The sequence below is a fragment of the Caloenas nicobarica genome, chromosome 14 (genome assembly GCF_036013445.1).
Source record: "Caloenas nicobarica isolate bCalNic1 chromosome 14, bCalNic1.hap1, whole genome shotgun sequence".
Classification (NCBI taxonomy): Eukaryota; Metazoa; Chordata; class Aves; order Columbiformes; family Columbidae; genus Caloenas; species Caloenas nicobarica.
This window is the reverse complement of record NC_088258.1, coordinates 8,526,040-8,545,283: the sequence shown is the minus strand read 5'-3', so window position 1 is coordinate 8,545,283 and position 19,244 is coordinate 8,526,040. Positions and strand designations below refer to the sequence as shown.

Sequence of the window (19,244 nt, the reverse complement as noted above, 5' to 3'; positions counted from 1 at the left end):
CTCAGTTTTAGCGCTGTGCTTAAAAGCAATGCAGAAAGTGATGGAGCAAGGCCACCGAGTCAGAGTTGTGCTTGCAGCAGGAGCTGTCTCCACCAGAAACTTTCCCTGCTCTGTGGGTGAATAATGCATCCCGTCCTGCTGCTGTGGTTGTGAAGACGATGCTGTTCTCTCGGCCGCCTCTCACCCGCAGTACATTCCCTGCAAAGAGGAACGCACCAGCTGCAATGCAGAGGCTTCAGTCCCACTATAAATTCATTTCAATTGCAAAATTTTGACAATAAACTGATGAGACTTCTAAGCCCTTACGAGTTCTTGAGGATTCTTACATGTAGCGCAATTTTACGTTAACCTGCACGCGGTCAGCTATGGGTGAGAGCGGTGCGGATAAAAACCATCCTGTTGCCATGACAACCTCGGCATCCGCGCGCCGGTGCTGCTGGCAGCGGCGCTGAGCTGTGGGGTGTGTGGGTGACGCTGGGCAGTGCTTGATCCCGCTCGGAAAGAGGCCGAGCCCGCGGGCCCCGCTGCCACCGCTGACCCCGCGCTGTCCCCGCTGTCCCCTGCCAGCGCCACCCCCTCGCTGACGTCACACCTCGGGCACCGCCCCCGCCACGCCTCCATCGCGAGGGGAGGGCGGTGCTGCCCAATCAGACGCTGTCTCGGCCGCGTTGCCGGGCAGAAGCCGTGCCGGCGTGGGCGGGCGGAGGGCGGTGCCGGTAGCCAATGGGGGAGGCCGAGGGCGCCGCGAGGGGGCGGGGCCGGTGGCGGGATGGCGGCGGCCATGGCGAGCGCGGCGGAGCGGGCGGTGCTGGTGAGCCGGCAGGGGCGCGGCGGGCGGAGGGTCCGCGGTTGCCGTGGCAACCAGCGAGCGGCAGCGGCCTGGCCCGGGCGGTGGTGGCCCTGCCGGGCCCCCCGCAGGCCTGCTCCGGCTGGCCGGGCCCGGGTGGGGAGCAGCCCCCCAGGGCTTGGCCGCGGGCAGCGGCGACGCCGTTCCCCGCCCCCGGCTCCCCGTGCGGAGCTGAGGCGCTCGGTGGGGGCCGCCCGCTCACGGCTGGGGGCAGCCGCTCCGGCCGGTCTGCGGGGCCGTGCCTGGGTGCCCGGCCCCGGGCTCCGCCGTCGGGCTGCCCTCAGGCCCGCGGCCGCCCGGCAGCCCCCGAGCGGGGGTTGCGGTAACACCGCTCCTTGCCCCGGCTCGAGCGTGCCCGGGCACAGGTCGGTACCGGGAGCAGCCCTGCCTACGGGGAACGGTGACACACGCTGTGTGACCCGGGTCGCTTCACCGCCGGACGCGCTGCTCGCGTCAGCCCAGCGGCCCGTGGCTGGCAGGTGTGCCGGAGCGGCCTCGCTGCGCCGGCGGGGCCGGGCGCCGCAGAGCAGCTGGCGGGTCGGACACCTGCGGGGACACGGGCTGCGCGGGCGGTGGAGGCCTCCTGGCTGGGGAGGGAATTCAGGGATGCACCCGGGAGAGGTGTAAAGCCGCGTGTGAAAACCAGAGTTTTCTGTAGTTAATGTGATCTAGAACGATAGGGCTAGCGTTCCACAGAAATACAGATGAGTGGTGCGCAGACATGGTGAATGAAGTTGCCTTAGTCTGAAATTCATACCGGGAGGGAAGATCAACTCCTGTCTCTAGGGGGATGAAAGACACTAATGATGATTTGAAGTAGAAGCATCTGTGTGACAGCAGTGGGATGGGGAAGGCAGTGAAGGTGTCTACCTACGTGATTTCTCTTCCTTTGGGAAGAGAACGGAAGATCAGGGAATCCAATATGTCAACATGATGCCCAGAAACCCAAAACAGGCTTGAAGGATAATGGAGAATCTCGCCTGGGTTTGTTGTGTGTACCTGCTTGGAGTGAATGGTTGTTAAAATAAAACTGTCCTTGTCCTGCTCATTGTTCAGATAACTCCTGCATAAGGTGATGACACATCAGCGAGTAGTTATTCTGTGTTTCTCATGGTGAACAGGAATATTATCTAGTGTTTTTACTAGTGTTTGATGTCTAATGATTCTGCTGCTATCTTTCCACAATGTAGGAAGAAGAATTTAAATGGCTTTTACAAGAAGAGGTCCATGCTGTTTTGAAACAGCTGCAGGATATTTTGAAGGTAACGTTAGTTTGCTTCATCTGGTTTTTTGCATTGCAGGTTTGTTTGTTCTCTCATGTGAGGAATGGTGGTAGATTTCCCCTGGAGGAAAGAAATCATGGTGGAGGGTGCACAGACAGGTCCATTATGCACATCCAGTGCTATCCCAAGGGTTTGCTTGCCCTCTGATCTCAAGGACTCACAAAAAAGCTGATTTCCCCTGGACTGCTCTGTTCTTGACCCTCTTCGCTGAGAGAGGGCTGCATGGAAGAGGCAGACCTGTCTGCCAGGCATTTGCCTGAGACATATTTTCTGGAGCAGAGAATCTGGATCTGCCTGGAACTCTGTTGTGTGACAGTGGGGACGAGCACGATGGCCTTTAGTCGACAAGCTCCTACTTGCACAGTAACAAGTAGCATGCACCCTCCTCATGCAAAACCATCTTTCCCTCGATATACCCACCTCTCTGCCGGTACCTGCCCATTTAGAGGCATGAAGCGTTCAGCTGAACTGGGCCTGCAACACTTTCACCAGCCGGAGCGTGAGCTGCCGAGTTCAGCTGTTCCTGGGCAGCCAGGTGGTGAACTGGCCAAAGAGGATTGTGAGCAGGAGAGTCCCTGCTCACCCGACCCGTTAGTTTTCCACGGGCCCAGCCCCTTTACCTTCCGAGGTTTTGGGGGTGTTAGTGGGTGGTGCAAGAGCAGGGGCAAGAATGTGGGAGTGACTGACCCAGGACGTGACTCAGCAGCAGGTGACAATAAGGTGCAGTATCTGTATGTACAGTATCTGTTTTGAAGAATTTGTTGTAGTTTAAAGGGTGAAGCATGATTAAAGGACAGTCACCAACCAGTATAACCCGGTCAGGAGGGCTGGTTTTCGCTCCAGACGTCCCACGTGGGGAAGGGACTGGCGGTGCTTGCGCTGTGCAGCCGGGGCTGCCGCTCCTGCCGCAGCATGATCACCCTTGGGCAGCGCCCGGCTCCAGGGTGCGGAGCTGGAGTGCAGGATTTCCAGTGCCTTCTGCCATCAGCTGCAGGCACTGAGCCTTCTCCTGGGCTGTGCGTCCTGCAGGAGGATGAGCGAAAATCCGTGTGCTCTGCTATATGGGTTGCGGGAGGCTTGCACAAAGGCGACCGCTCCAGCATCTGCATTTCTGCTCTTGCCTTGTCTTTGTTCCCGGATCGTGGTGGGCTGGGCCCCAGTGGACGCTCCAGCACTCTTGTGTCCTCTCTTGCGCAGGAGGCCGCTCACCGGTTCGCCCTGCCTGCCAGCGGCTCGGGAGGAGCCGTCAAGCAGGAGAACTTTGTTCTCGGCACGTCAGGGTAAGTATTCATGGCGATGCTCGTGTCTGTGCCAGGGGCTGCTCTCTGCTCCCTCAATGTCTGTGGCAAAGGCCTCCACAGCACCCCTGGAGTCACATGAGTTTTTTTAATAGGAGATTTCACTTTCAGGAAAACAAATGGACAAACTCTCACAGCAGGTTAACAGAGCAGCCTGCAGCCATGTTCCAGGGGCTGCCTTAGCCACACTTGTGCCATTTCCTACTGACAACTATAATAAAGTCCTTGATTCCCGACCACAGGCTGGTGTGTTGCATCAGTGCGCTTCAGTCTTCCCCCACTGTTCGTTGTAGATATGAGCCATCTTGCAGGACCTTTTTGGTGTGTGGGTTTTTTTGTTTGTTTAGGTTTGTTTTTCTTGGGGGTAGTGGGATTTGCAGCTTTCAACTCCCATATTAACCAGATAGCACTCCAATGTCAGTAATTCATCTAACATCTGGTGTTTGTGCCTGCTAGAGAGCTGTTTGTAACAGCAACCGAATTGTTGGTAGGTAACACATGACCTAAGCATGGGATCAGAAATGAACTGGTTTAGGCAGGGCGGTTAGGGGGAGGTGGCTCAAAAAGAGTATGACAGCAGCCTCCACAGGCCAAGAGCTGGGGTCTTGAAAGTGTGTGTAGGGTTCACCTGCATCCCCCAGCTGACCCCTCAAGGATGGGAACTTGGCAGCTTCGGGTTTGGTGAGGAGCAGCGTCAGGCTGGCAGTTGCGGTAGGTGTCTCTTGCCTCCTGTAACTTGTGTCACCCAGATCTTCCTTCTCATTCCAGCACGGACCAGGTGAAGGGTGTGTTGACACTGCAGGGAGATGCTCTGTGTCAAGCTGTGAGTACTTGCCTTGCTTCCTGCTTCATACAACCATCAAGGGGTGGGAGTCATCTGTATTGCATTTTGATGACCTCAAGGGAGAGGCCATCCCTATTATGCTTTACCAGTGATCAATAATTATTCTTTGCCAGTCTTCCCTAATAGGCTGTAAAACCTTAACTTTTCAGCAACTGTTGAAATTTATCAGGATCTGGCATCTAACCCCCTCCGCACACACACTCTTTGGTGAGTGGTGGAGTCGATTTTCAAGGGGATTCCTTCCCTTTACCACCTTTGTTGCGTAATATCAAATTTCCTTGGGGGCCCTCTGAGGTGAGGTCGTGTGTCCTGCCTGGATCCTGGTTCACTAAATCCCTTTCAACTTATCCTTTGTATTAACATCTTCCCGTAGGAGACTGATGTTCTGGTCATGCCAGGACTGCTGAAAGCGGCTTGCCAGGGTGGTCTGGCAGGCAGAATGGGGTGGGACTGGCAGTCTCCATGCTCTGCGCATGGCAGTTGCTTGCTCTCACATGTTTGTTTCTTTCTTCAGGACGTTAATCTGAAAATGCCCAGAAATAATCAGCTCCTGCACTTTGCATTTCGCGAAGACAAGCAGTGGAAATTGCAGCAGGTACTGTTAACTTTAGATGCTTACCCCTCTGTAGCATCTGCGCCCTTCAGGCAGTAGCTGTAGCCCCTTGCTCTCCAAGAGAGGAGGTTATGTCTGTCCCACACTAGGTTCAGCAGAAAAAGTGAAGGGAGGAAACAGATGCAATTAAATTCAGTTACGGTGCAGGAGAGAGAGGTGTGTTCTGCTTGTTCCTGAAACACCCGCAAGCCAAAGGCTGTGTGCATAACAGCCATAATCCTTTAAAAGGAGTGCCTAGGCTGCCTGTGCAGTACTGGCCTTGTGTCTGCTCATAAAACCCAGGCTAGCAGGGCAAAGAGCAACTTCAGGGACTTTGAATAGCTTCGTCTCATTCTGTTACAGAAGTGTTTCTTTATGCTAAGAACAGATCTCACTGCATTGTGCTCTTGTAGCATAGCTGAGTTCCCTCAGGTGAGGAGTTAAAGGGATGTGGCTATCCAGAACAGTGAATCTTTCCCACCATTTTGCTGTGAAATACCTGATTTCAGGATCTGATCTAGTGCCTGATCTTGAAAACATAGTTTCCTGCAGTTGCTTTGTCATAGCTGAGTAGGTTGGAGAAATATGTATTCCACGTGCTTCGCTATGCCATGGCTCAGATTCTTCTAGGTAATCTGCATTTTGTCTTGAGTGCATTGGCAGCGGAGTGAAAGCTCTACCTAGTAACTTTGTAGAAATCTAGAAAATTGTGTTCTTGAGATGTTAATGCCAAACTTGACTGAGTTTATTTATGCCTTGCAAAAAGGCAAGGAAGTTTTTGTGATAACACTCAGCAGTGCATCCTATTTTGCGCATGTTTTGTGCTGCTGCCTGGTTCATAGGCAGCAGCTGTACGAGCTTTTATGGAAAACACCTTCCTTTATTTACTTGGAAGAGTTTTGTGTTCTAATGTTCAGATGTGGAATGTCAGTGCCTAAAGGACTCTGTGCAGAAGCATTTACAGTGATTATGTGGAGATCTTTGTCCTGTCTAAATTAAAAATGAGCAACTTGAAGTATTGTGAGTTTCTTCCCTGAGTGGTGCCAGTTGGAGTTCTGTTTCTCTGTACAAAGTCATCAGTAAGAAATTGTAGTATAGGCACATTTCTGAGGGACACAGGTCAGCCACACAAGTTTTGAGGAACTTTATTATAAACTAGAGAAAAATCAAGGGGGAATAGGAATGAAGCAAGTCCTTATAATAGCAGGACTGACATTGCTGGCTTGGGTAACGCTGCCAGGAAGCACTTAGCTTGTTCAAAAGCATCTGGGAGATGTGAAGGCTGGAGGTGGTGACGCTTGGAGATGCCATAACCTAAGTACCCGCAGACTCTCTCTGCAGTCTGGCAGTGGACTTTATCATCTCTTTTCTGTAGCCTCCAGTGCCTTGTACTTCCTAAGAAGCAGGGCTGTTCTGTGATCTCTGAGCTCCACACGAGAAGGAACCAGCGTGCAGATCTATGCCAGAGGGGCCTCTACAAGGCTGAGCTGGGATCTAGGGTTCCTGGGGAGCAGTTTAGATGCATCAAACTACAAATATCCCAGGCTGTGTTATCCCTCTCCCAGCAGCCACCTCTCAAACAGGCTTCCCTCCTTATCTTTTCAATTTTTTACACCCTCGGATTTACCCCTTTGCTTTTTTTTCAATTTTCCTGCTGCTCCCTGGAACTGAACACAAATCAGTTTCCCCCAGAAACTGATTTCCTCTGGTTTGTCCTTGCTCCCATGAAAGCACTGGCCTACACTTATCAACCTTGCTTTGATAATTTTCTCCCTGCTGCAAGTGGTCTCGCTCAAGAGGGACTCGAGCTAACTGCTCTGGTCAGGTTCAACACAAGCAGCACGATTGCAGCTTCTTGTTGCTGGAGATAACTTTCAACCCCAACAATTATAGTTCAGAAGGACTCTGGAATACTGCCAGAGATGCTCTATTGGAAATCAGTGTTTGCTGCTATTGATGTAATTTACGTCATTAGTTTTAGCTCTGATAGTTCCTAAGGAATAAATCATTCTTGCTAGGTGTAATTGCCGTATCCCATCAACAGTGAGGATTCCTACCGGAACAGTCACAATCAGAGTCCTCCTGGGATGAGAGTGCCTGATGTTGCAGTTTCTCCACAACAGCAGCAATATTTTTATTGACAATCCAAGATGTAGCTATCAGGCTGTTTTGCGTCTCCAGTCCTTGAGTGAAGAACTTAATCGTGCATCTGGGCAGCAGTGGTAGATTTGTGTCAGTGAGTGTCTGATACTGAGACAGAAATGGCCTTAACATTTAGAGGTTCTCCTTCCCCTCTACTCTGCCCTGGTGAGACCTCATCTGGAATATTGTGTCCAGTTCTGGGCCTCTCAGTTCAAGAAGGACAGAGAACTGCTGGAGAGAGTCCAGCGCAGGGCCACAAAGATGATTAAGGGAGTGGAGCATCTCCCTTATGAGGAAAGGCTGAGGGAGCTGGGGCTCTTTAGCTTGGAGAAGAGGAGACTGAGGGGTGACCTCATCAATGTTTATAAATATATAAAGGGTGGGTGTCACGAGGAAGGAGCCAGGCTCTTCTCGGTGACAACCAACAGTAAGACAAGGGGTAATGGGTTCAAGCTGGAACACAAGAGGTTTCACTTAAATTTGAGAAGAAACTTCTTCTCAGCGAGGGTGACGGAACACTGGACCAGGCTGCCCAGGGAGGTTGTGGATTCTCCTTCTCTGGAGACATTCAAAACCCGCCTGGACGCCTTCCTGTGTAACCTCACCTAGGTGTTCCTGCTCCGGCAGGGGGATTGGACTAGATGATCTTTCGAGGTCCCTTCCAATCCCTAACATTCTGTGATTCTGTGATTTGAGAAGTCGCCATTTTCTTAGGGCCAATGAAACAGTCAGGGAAACCTCTACTTTCTCGTATGTGTTATAGAGAGTGTTTCTTTAATAGGGCTGCATTTGTACCTTTACAGATCCAGGATGCTAGAAACCATGTTAACCAAGCCATTTACCTGCTTATGAACAGAGATGTAAACTACCAGTTCAAGACAGGCTCGGAGGTTCTCAAGGTGAGGAGAAAGCCCTCTCTACTTGGGTAGGAACGTGCACTTTTCTTCCCTCCATTTCTTGTTTTAAACACAGTTAATGCACATTACTGTTTGAGACTCTTACTGGAAATGGATTCCCCAGCTGTACCCATATGTACCTGTATCAAGAGTATCCGCGTGACCTTGTATTTGATATGAATCTATTCCAGTTTAGCATCAGTAGCAGGGCTGTACAGTCTGGTGAACGGTAATCTGAGCAGTTAGTGCCCTGCTGCACAGCAGTGATATTCTGAGAGCATCTCCCTTGATCTTGTTTGGATGATGTGGTTACACAGCTCATGCTCTTCCTGGTCAGTCAGTGCTTTTGGGGAGACAAGAAATGAGGAAGTTGTCAGCAAACAAAAGATTACAGTTAGTACTTGTTATTTACTGACAATTTTGAGTGACTTTTCGCTTGCTAGTAGTAGTTGATGCAGTCTGATACAGAGCAGCTGCTGCATGGCAATAAAGCCCAGCCCTCTGCTTGGAAATGCTCTCTGAAGCTACCAGAATTTCAACTTACTCATTAGAATCCATCACAATATCAAACATGAGAAAGCTAAACCTTTTTAGTCTCCGTATGGGCAAGGGCTGCTGTTAGGAAGAAGCTAGGTAATAAAACTGTTTTCTTTGACTTTCTGGGTGGAAGTAAGGGGGAGAAATTAGTCATAATATAAAACGCCTTAATCTTTGCAGTCATGATCTCTATAACAGATGTGTTGCTTCCCACATTTTTTTCTGCAAAAGGAAGTCTGCCTGAATAAAGCCTTTGAACTGTAGTTTCTGGCAGGATTGGATTCGCAACGTGCTGGTTCTTTTCTCTAGTGCCCTAACTCATAGATGGTTATGAACAGGGGAGCCCATTCAGCAGTTGCTGTACCCTTGATGTGGGAATGGGGAGAACTAGAACACAGCTGGTTGTTTTTCCTTAGTGCCAGCTCTTCAGAAGATTTGATGATGAGTTTGTCAATGCTTCTGTGGCATCAGTAATTAATCTTATGTTCTCCTCTTATTTTTCTAATGAATAGCGGCTCTCTCTTCATTCCCTGGTATTAAACACTCCTGGTCTGTCTCAGAAGTGTCTGTGACGGTGATAACAGTTAAACTGCATTTATGTGGGAGCCACCCCTTCCCAATAAGTCCCTGAATTCCTGGAAGGGTGGGGGATGTTGGTGGTGCTGGTTGTTGTTGTTTTAACACTGCAAAAGGCTGTAGGATTCTGCAGCACGCTATCCAGAGCTGTCCAGGGATCTCCACTCAGCTGTGTACTGTACATTATCTTGTAGCTTATGGACGCTGTGATGTTACAGCTCTCAAGAGCCCGAAATCGGCTTACCACTCCAGCCACTCTGACTCTACCAGAGATTGCCTCCAGTGGCCTCACAGTAAGTATGTGGTGGTCTCGATCTCCGCGCGGTCTGGCAGGATGCAACATTTAGCATGTTGTGTGGCATCCTGGTGGAAGTGAATTTCTGAAGTGTCCCCTGTGGCAGAAATAGAGCTGAAGTAGGTGCAAACCTGGAGCATTTTTGGCTGTTCTGTATTTTCCTATGGGAAAGCAGATGATTGGGGATCTCACAGAGTGAGTTCTGCTCTCTGCCCAGGAATCTTGGCCAGGGATGATTTGTACTTGTGAACACTGCTCCGTCCTCTTTTGTCACCATCCTGTCAACACCATTTGATCAAGTGCAGCAAGAGGAAGAACCATTGCCTGCAAGCTGCTCAGTCTTTTTTTCTTTCCTAATGTCCCTCTCACTATGGGGTAACTGGAGTATGGCTTAGAAAAAGGTAGTGATTTCCCAACTTTAAGAAATAATGTTCCTTTCACTGACAAAGAAACTACTTATTTTCTCAACAGAAAATGTTCACCCCTGCTCTGCCTCCAGACGTCCTCGTGAATTTCTATATTAACCTGAATAAGCTGTGCCTGACTGTCTATCAACTCCATGTGCTGCAGCCCAGCACAACCAAGGTGATGCCTACTATTTCTTGAGCCTTGTTTACTTACCTCTTCCTACGTCCCACTGTGAGAAGGAGATCACACTGCTACATGGTGCAATGTTACATACATAAGATAATGCAGAAATGACTGTAACTGGTGTTAAGTGTCTGTGTTTAGACCTGCTGCAGACAGAACACTGGCTCTAAATCTAGTTTGGGGCATGCCCACTTAGCTCAGAAGAAAATACCAATGCTCTGGAGAAAGACAGTAACCCTTTTTGCCCAAGTAATGCTTTATCTTACAATATAGTTGGATAATTTTGGAAGGGTATAATTGTTTCAATCCAGTTTACATCCAAGTAGCATCTTGGGGTTTCTGAGTGGAGTTTTGATGGATACTTTTCTGCTTCACCTGTTTCATTTGGGTCAGCTTAATGTCCTGTAAAAACAGAATTAAGCTCTTACGCTTTATGAAATGCGGTCCTTCCATAAGGATATTTTCCCTAAATTCTATCTTTAATTTTTCTAATGCATCTTCTCATCTTATTTTTGTGGTGCTAAAATTTGGAGCTAAGTTGGACTGGGACACTGTGTGGAATTTTTTTCATGAAGGAGCAGGAAGAGACTAAATTACATAGTTTCTTTATGAAGGGAGTATTCAGGCAGATACTGTATAGGCATTTCTGGATGTCAGGCTACTGAAAGTGCAAACCTGAAATGTTTTCCTTCTAAGTAGTTTGTTTACTGCATCAAAATCCTGATAACCTTTTCCTTCTCCTTTAGAACTTCAAGCCTGCTGGAGGGTCCATTCTACACAACCCTGGAGCCATGTTGTAAGTACAGTCACTACAAGGGCTGTGTGACAGGCGTAGGAGCATGCTGAGGATGAGATCCGAATGACTACGCGGTTTTGATTATAACATCTGTTAAGTGGAGGAGCTGGACTGAGTCACTTGCTGTGGCTGTGCCTGTGTATGCACAGGTGCCCATAATAGTGTCTCTTTAATGACTTGGTCATAAAGGCCCAAAGATGTGGCTTTTCAGGATATGGCCCACCCAAACAGTGCCATGAGTTTGTGTAGAGATGAGAGCTGTCAACCAAAATGAACATCAGGTGACGGCATTGTCACCTGCATTTCCTGCCTTTGTGCCTCTCTGGAAAGTGGTAAAGTTTCTACCTTAACCCTTTCAGATTTTAGCTTGACTCAAAATCTGGTCAGAGGTAGACTGAGAGTTTACACCCTATAACTTTGCCAGGTGCTGTTTTAAGTGTAGTAGAAATCATAACGATCTATTTTGTGAGAATGGAGGACAGTTGAGTGTTGTGTGTGAAGCTGTGCTCTTTTTTCTCCCACTCCAGTGAGTTTGGCAACCAGCGATATGAAGTCAGCCATGTCCATAAAGTGGAATGTGTTGTCCCATGGTTAAATGATGCCCTAGTCTTCTTCACAGTTTCACTGCAGCTTTGCCAGCAGCTGAAGGACAAGGTAATGGCCTTAGAGAAGGGGCTTTGTTTTTAATGTTGGATTTTGAGAGGACCTCAGGTCTCCTGAAAATCTGATGTGATGTTACTCTGTACAACTTATATATAAACTGAAAACAAGCGATGAGTTAATGCTCTGGAGTCAGGGAGCTGGCTGACACTGCCTGGGAGACAGCCATCTGGGATGAGTGTAGCAGTGTGGCATATGTGACTAGATGGAGAGGAGCAGGTAGACACTTCTGTGTTCTCAGTCATGAGCTGGATGTGAGGAGATGCCAGGGTGCTGGGGAGGAGGCATGGAGATCTCGGCAAACTAGATTCCAGTAGACCTGGCTGCCTCTTCAGTGACAATAGCAGCAAATCTGTCCTCCTGCAGTGCAGTGCTGGAGTGTGTAACACTGTAAAGCTCAATCTTCACACACACATTGTTTGCATTTTCTTCTATGGCCCAAGGGATACAGGAACTTACCTGCTTTTCTTCTTGGTTTCCAGATCTCTGTTTTCTCCAGTTACTGGAACTACAGGCCGTATTAATTCTCTGTGGAGTATCCAAGTTCTTACAGTACTTCCAGTGTCTCCCTGTTTGTTTTCAACGTGCCAGCTGAGTCCAGGTCAGCCTGGGGAGTGCTGTGATTCACTACCATGTGGCCCTCCGTAGGGTAGGGTCAGCCTGTCCAGAGACACAACTTTAGCAGCCGTGTCTGGGACTCCCGCATGAGCAGGGCACCAAGCAACGCTGTGTGGTTGGCAAGAGCTTCCATCTCACTTTGTTCTCATGTGTGTCATGTGGCTGATGCTTCCAAGCCTCTGGTGAATTACACTAGTGCATTCCAAGGGACGGGAGCAGTGGACTTACTCTCACTAACTGAATTTGAACACAGTGCTGCAACTAACTGCTGGGCTACAGCTGGGGAGGGATGAAGACAGACTAATTTAACACAGCACAAAAAGTGTAAGGCATGTTGCTCCATGTAGTGAAATATGTTGTGATCCGGTCCAGCTGTGGTTATGACTGGCCCTGAGCTTCTCCAGCTCCTATCTGGTCTATGTCCATGTTATTGATTCCCCTTTGGGGATATTCTTGCTTGCTGCTGTTTGAACTTTTTTTCTTTTTTTCCCCTGGCATCAATGTGATTATATATATTTTTCCTAAGCCCTAGTTGGAGTTGGGCCAATTGGTTTTTTCCAGGTGTAGTATCTTGTTTTCATTGCCAGCTTTTGGAGCTGACTCGGTACCTTGAGCACAGTTGTGCAGTCTCACATCCTGTCATTAAACCCAAAGTGAGTATCACATTGTTACTACAATTTGCTGCCTACCTATGGATGCTACAGTATGTAACTCATCCCTCTAGCCATTGATAACTGAAATAAAGACCCTCAGACCTGCCATGCTCCTGCGGGCTGTCAGTGGTGAGAATGAAAGAGTATCAAGGATTATGTGCTCTCTTACAAGTGAGTGGCTGTTCTTAGTCTCACATGCTGGATTACTGTTTGCCTTACTGGGAGGACAGTAGTGGTCTCTGAGGGCTGAGCTGGGCAGCACGTCAAAGGCTGGGCCTGGTTTGTGTAGCTTCTGACACCTGAGTATTACCTGGAGTAGCTCTTCAAGCTTCCCTTGACGGTCATGTTTGGAAGAAGCTGGGTTGAGTTGGCTCCTGTTGCTGGCTGTCAAGGGATGAGGAAGCATCACTTGTTTCCTGCTTGGCTCCAGCTCACCCTGTCCAGCCTGTGTTTCTGGTGCCTTTCCTCATGGGAATACCTTACCCAGGAGCCTACATGTGTGCCAGGGTGAAGGCTGCAGGCCCACTGAGGTCCCTACAAAACGTCAGGGTCAATGGAACCTATCTTCAGAGCATGATTGGAAAACAGGAGGATCCTGGTGTTCTCCACATGCTATCCAGAGCACTGTGCTCAAAAGGAAGAGATCACAGAACAGTTGGGGACTTTCATGGTCCATCTCATCCAATTCCCCTGCTCAAGCAGGGCCACCCAAATCTGGTCTCCCAAGACCGTGTCCAGATGGCTTTTGAATAACTCCAAGGATGGAGACTGGAGATAGGTGTGTTGATTTAATTTATTTTTTTTTCTGTATAGACCTCTGCTCTGGGTGTGTGTGGCCTACCTTGTCTGTGACCTCTCTGTCTCTTTGTGAGGTCCCTGGGATCTGGAGTGGGTTAGTGCCAGCTTTGTTACTGCTGCAGCCTCCTTCTCTGAGGACTTGACACTTGGTGCTGTGCTTGGTCCAACGCATGCTAATGTTACAGGTTGGAGGCACTAGCAGAGCCTACAAATGAGTATCAGGCTGTGACCGATGGATGTGTTTGTTAGTAATGAAAGGTGACAGGTAGAGAGGCCTGGATGGGCTGATGCAACAGCAGACTCATTACTGATTCCAGTCAATTAGCCCTGTGACTGGCTGCGGTCATGACCCTGGGTATGCATTTACCAACCCTTGCTCTGTTCCAGACCATTCTCTGCTTAGAAAGTGATTGCACATCTGCGGGACCGCTCGCCATTAACAACTTCTCAGATTAGAGTATTTTTACAGGTAATAACCTCTCTGGAGCTGTCTGTGCTCTTCTTTAACCCTTCCTGTGTGTGGAGGAGGCTCCTGTTTTAATTTACACTGCTGCGTTCAGTCCAATCAATGTTGCCACATCCTCTCCAACTCGGCTTCCTGCTGAAAGGGATATAACGTGCAACCCAGTGTGTGTTGTTTTCTTCTGATGAAAATAATCTTCAGTTCTGGAGGGCAAGGAACATGCAAAATGGAATACCTGTCCTGATGCGAGGTCTGGTGCGCAGTGGCTGTGTTGTGAGGACTGCTGGGTGGCAGCAATAGCTGCTGCAGGACACTGCCGAGGTCACTGGAACAGAACAGTGTAACGGCAAGGTAGGTGAGATTCAGCAGGAGAGGCTGGCCCAGAACCCTGGCCTGGTACCCCATGATTTGAAAGGTAAAACAAGGGTCTGCCAATGAAAAGACTTAACAGTCTTATCTCTTTACCCCGCTAAACCTCTGAGTGCAGAAGAAAAGTAACAAGGCCCCAAGGGCTCTGCTTTTGCAGCCTGGTGAGGCTGGTGTGTGTGATTTTTGGACTCTGCAATACTGCCAGGGCTTTTGATTGGTATGTGCGCTGATGAGTGCTGCTGTGAGACTGGAGCAGAATAAAATAATCAGACTGTCTGCCTTTTCCTGGGCTGGGTTGTTATTCTCTCTTTTTTTGCTTTGTTTGGGGAAGCTGTAGTTCTCCTGAGCAAAACCTTTCCTGTTGGCCCTTTTCTTTTTCCCTTTTGCCCAGGGAATTTCTACTTAAGTCTTCAGGGATAGAGTTCTGCTGCTTAGATCCACCAGCTGCCTGCTTTTGGTGGGTCTAGCAGTTGTGTTGCTGCCGCCTGGATGCTGCTGGTTCTGGAACCACAGAAGTCACTGATCCATGGGCCTCTGCTGCTGAGCTTCTACATGCCCTTTGAAAAAGAATTAGAGTTGCCTGAACTAAGATGGAGAAGACCCTCTTGGCTCTCTGCTCCCCGTTTTCCCCATTGGCATTGCAGCACTTTGCATGAAGTGCTGTACATCACACCGGGCATGGCTACCCCGCAAACACCGTCTGAGCCCAGGCTGTTCGGCACTGTGCTGGCATTAGGCAAGGTGATGGCACGGTTATGACAGTGGCCTTGCACCCAGGGGAGGTCACACAGGGAGTGTTTCCTCCAGGCCCTGTATCTTTGCTGTTGTTGCTGCCCTTGCCTGCTGAATGGCCACGGAGTGGCCACATTCTGCCATTCCTATAGGACTGTGAGAGTTGCTGGGACGAGGGCAGCTGCCTGTCAAGCCCAGCACCCAGAAGCTGTTTGGCACATGCCTTGTGCTGAGCTGTGCACCCACCGTGGCAAGAGGCTGGGGAAGCTGCGCTTTTCCCCCTGGGCTGGTGTTACTGGGCCTGGCTGGAGGCACCGCCATCCATGGGAGCAGCCCAGCTGCCCCAAAGGCGTGCAGAGGCCAGGGGCACCTCTCTGCAGTGTTCCCTCTCTGCCACCACCACATGCTGTCATTTTTTTCTTCCCACCGTGCTGCTGACACTATTTCCATGTATGTGGTCCCCACTGTACTGGTGGTGAGGAACCTGGGCAGAGATCTTCTCCAGGCCCTGGCTCTCTGCTTTTGAAGCTGTCCTAAAGCAGGTCCCAAAGAGGGGCTTATTCCAGATTATCAGCAGAGTAAGACGGCTGGCCAGGCTGGAGGGACCAGGCTGGGGGTCCTGCTCCAGGTGGTCAGCCCCTGTCCCCCCATGTCTCTTCTCTTGGAGGGTCAGAGAGCAGCAGCTACGGGACCTGCTGCAGTTTATTTTCGCCTTTCTTCACAATGTTTTCTGCCTTTACTGCTGTTCCATACTGTTTTGCATTAAAAGGTGCAAAACCAATTTTGAAATTCAGACCACAGTGCTCTTCACTGAGGCTATAAAAATGTATTCCTTGTAAGAACCTTGTGCATATTACTGAGCAGTACAGTAGTCCTGAGGGAATGCTGCTTACAGACAGGAACATCTAATACCAAGAGCTGCTTTTCATTTTTGCACAATAACAACAATTAAAAAAACACATAGCAAAAGTAGTTTGCTAGAATGAGACATCCCAATGAAGCAAAGATAGACCTGGATGAGTCGTGTGAGGTGAAGATGTGAGTTTAGAGCCAAGTTGAGCAGCCCTCAGATCTTGCAAGGTTAGCTGAAGCTTTGATTTCAGTTGACAAGGGCTAGATATTTAGCTGGTGGTAACTGTCATAGCTGTAGTTAACAGTGTTGAACATGTTTTTTGGTGTGATTTTTCTGTATGTGCATCCCAGGCAGCTGGAGATGGATGGCACAGTCCTCGGGAAGGCAGCGTGGGGTCAGAACAACTCTGGTGCCGTGGAAGCATGAGCAGGGTGATACTCCTCAGCAGCATGTGCTGGTCTGGCGCCAATGAGGAGAAGCCTGGGGGTTCTGCCTCCTGCGGAGCCGAGTGCCGGCGGCCGTGCTGCCTGAGCACCATCCTCCCTGATGCTTGGGGTGGGTCTGTGTCTCCTCATCAAAAACCTGGGGGCTGAGACAAGGATTTTGCTTGCACACACCCCAGGCTTGACAGTGCTTGTGTTATCTGAAATGGCAGCAGACAAGCTGATTTGACAGTCAGGTTTCTGCTCTGTGGAGTTAACAGTGTAGTTTCACGCCTGTCTGGTCCCATCTCCCAGATCCTCAGCAGGTGGGAGGAGGTGCTGCAGAGGTTGATGCATGGCCTCCTGCTTCTGAAGGTGACTCGCGTGGCAGAACTGCTGTCCAGGTCTCAAGCTGTTTGCTCCAGCAGAACTGCTGTTCCTTCTGATCTCCCCTATGATCAGGACCTGGCTCTCATTCCTGGGATGGGACACTGGGGAGGGAACCCTCGGTTTGTTGCTCATTTCCAGGAGACTGTCCCTGCTTGCTTCTTGGAGAGCAGTCCGGTGGATGGAGGCATCATGACAGGGCTCTGTGATCAGCCTTGGGATACAGGGAGCGACCCATGTGGGTCCCTGGCGACTGGAGCTGAGAAGAGCCCCGTATACCTTGCTCCCAGGGACACCCATCAGCTGACATCAGAAGGAAAGAGGTGCGGGGCTAAGATGTACATTGGCTTTGTTTATCTAAACACTGGCAGAATACAGGAATCCATCGGCGCTCAGCCTGAATGTGACCATGCTGGGTCGCACGCTTGATCTGTGGCTTAAACAGGAGGGACCTACTGGAGTTTCAGCAAGCCAAGCATTAAAGTAGCAGGAAAGCTGGATCAAGAGGGAAGGCCACTGCAAAGCCTGCCAGGAGTGCTTGGGTGTCTGGAGCTTTTTGGGGTGGCTGGTGAGAGGCAGTGTCTGGGTGTGGGATGTTTTAACAGAGCATTTACTAGGTAAAGTATTAGGCACTGATTTCTTGCTTCTGTCATTTGAAAATCCCCAACTGCCTTCTATTTGTAATAAAGCACACCTGTTTCCAGATTAAGCTCTGACTCAAGAAAATTATTAGTATTCAAAAGGACTAGGGAACCCTAACAAGGCCTTACAAGCCCCCCTGCAAAGTGGGTAGGGGACTGTTATGGGTGCTATTTTGGTGATATTATTGCTGCTATTTTTTCATTAAGAGAGAAGCTGATGAACAATGGAGATTCTTGGTGCATGCTTGGGCTGGGAGAGGCTCAGACTTCACCATGGTAAGATTACTTTGCTGTCAATTTCTCCCTTCCCTTTCAATTCTCTCCCCTATTTGGCAATGAGGGTGAGCGAGCGGCTGTCGTGGTTTTGAATTGCTAGCTCAGGTTAAACTGCAACAACAAGGACATTTCAAAATCAGGTACCCTGCGCTTTTCATAGAAACTCACTGAACATGTCTCATTTATTGGTCCTTGCAGTTTATACCCAGATGGCTGCTCACTGTGGCAGCCGTGGTCTCCTGACCGCCTGCTCTCCACTGCAGGTCCCTCAGTTACACCATTCCAAAAATGTGGTGGGCTGTAATCCCCTGGAGACATCCATTCCCTCTGCTCATTTGGGCAACGGGAGGGAGGATCTCGTTGGTCAGCCTTGGCTGCACAGGGTGAGTTGCCTCCACCTCCTCCTGGCTGCTCTGGTGACATCTTTCCCTATGGGAAAATCACTGGCAGAAGCAAGATTAGTTTGGCCTGTGCTAAACTTGCTGCAGGGAACTTTGCTGTATTCCCCACAGAGCAGTTCCACCCCGAAGGAAGGAGCATGGGGGCTCCAGCTGAAATGTGGTGCTTTGTGGTCTACCTGGGGTAAGATCCAGGGCAAAATTTTGCCTTCTCTGGGATGAGGAGAACTTCCACGAAATCGATACAACTCCTGGTACACAGGGCAGGAGTTCTATGCAGAATTCATGGTCTGTCACGGGTAAGAATGCACTGCACAGATGTAAGAGCTTGCTGTCTCCGCCCAGGATGTGTGCAGGAGCAGGAGGCATCAAGGTGCGCTGGGGAACACAGGCACCCTTGTGGCATATTTGAGGTGGGAGACAGAACGGGTTCTGTTTGCTGGTAATCTTTGCAGAAGGTGTAATTACTTGTCCTGATTGCTGTCAGCAGCGGGCCATACAATATGTCCCTGCTTCTCTCTCCTACAATCTAATAGTTAGAGCCAAATTCCACCACCACTCGAATTGTGGTGTCAGTATAGAAGCATTTGCAGTCGACTCAGGCAAATGAATATTTTACCTCTTGGCTTCTTATCAGCAGGGTCCGTAATTCACCTGAAAGATATTCATATGCGCTGATTCATTGCCCAGAGACGGGAGTGACGTTCAAGTCTCCTCGTTGGGCTGCTGTTTGTGAGAGCTGGACTGGGGGCACTGACACCAGAGACAGTGGCTGGATAGATTTGCCCACATGGCCAGCTAGATGACTGAGTGGGTTTACAGGCAGATGGAAAGTTAGCTGGGGAAGTTGAAAGCTTGAATGGCTGAGAGGCAGAATGCTGCATTTATCTGCTGAATGGCTAGATAAGTGCAAATAGACAGGAGGAAGAACTAGATTAAGCAAATGGTGACAATGGAGAGATTGTGGCTCACATGCCTCTGGGTGCAAAAGTAATTTGTGCTCCCAGAGAAAATACAGTCTCCAAAATATGGAGCCAGTGTGGGAGGTGGTCCTTGACTCTTGAGCACCAAAATCACTCAGCATTTTCCTGCATCTCCCCATTATGCTCATTCTGCTCCCCCCTTTGCTGCATTCCCACTGCTGGTCCAGCTGCTCTCCCTGTCCCTGCATTTTCCTCTTCACCACTAAACATTGGGACTGGGATACCCTCTTGCTGGACACCCCCAGGAGAGCATGGTGAGCTTGCAGCCTCTATGGCCGCTGGCTGTGGGGCAGT

General features: G+C 49.7%; 1 protein-coding gene across 8 annotated transcripts in view; it reads left to right on the top strand.

The window, feature by feature from the left end:
• Positions 1 to 757: 757 nt before the first annotated feature.
• The window catches only part of ROGDI (rogdi atypical leucine zipper), a 28,150-nt gene continuing 9,663 nt past the window's right edge, over positions 758 to 19,244 (top strand). The window contains exons 1-12 of one of the 8 annotated variants that reach the window (XR_010607005.1): positions 758 to 811; positions 2,038 to 2,109; positions 3,328 to 3,410; positions 4,197 to 4,251; positions 4,787 to 4,867; positions 7,810 to 7,905; positions 9,210 to 9,308; positions 9,782 to 9,895; positions 10,648 to 10,697; positions 11,225 to 11,351; positions 11,840 to 16,975; positions 17,501 to 17,569. Coding sequence is in view for 1 of the 8 variants with exons in the window: in XM_065645092.1 (XP_065501164.1) it covers positions 770 to 811; positions 2,038 to 2,109; positions 3,328 to 3,410; positions 4,197 to 4,251; positions 4,787 to 4,867; positions 7,810 to 7,905; positions 9,210 to 9,308; positions 9,782 to 9,895; positions 10,648 to 10,697; positions 11,225 to 11,351; positions 11,840 to 11,881 (861 nt within the window). In the remaining 7 variants the exon portion in view is untranslated. Of the gene's footprint in view, positions 812 to 2,037; positions 2,110 to 3,327; positions 3,411 to 4,196; positions 4,252 to 4,786; positions 4,868 to 7,809; positions 7,906 to 9,209; positions 9,309 to 9,781; positions 9,896 to 10,647; positions 10,698 to 11,224; positions 11,352 to 11,839; positions 17,311 to 17,500; positions 17,570 to 19,244 lie in introns of those variants that run through there. The other 7 variants (XR_010607010.1, XR_010607009.1, XR_010607008.1 and 4 more) reach the window with 7 other exon arrangements.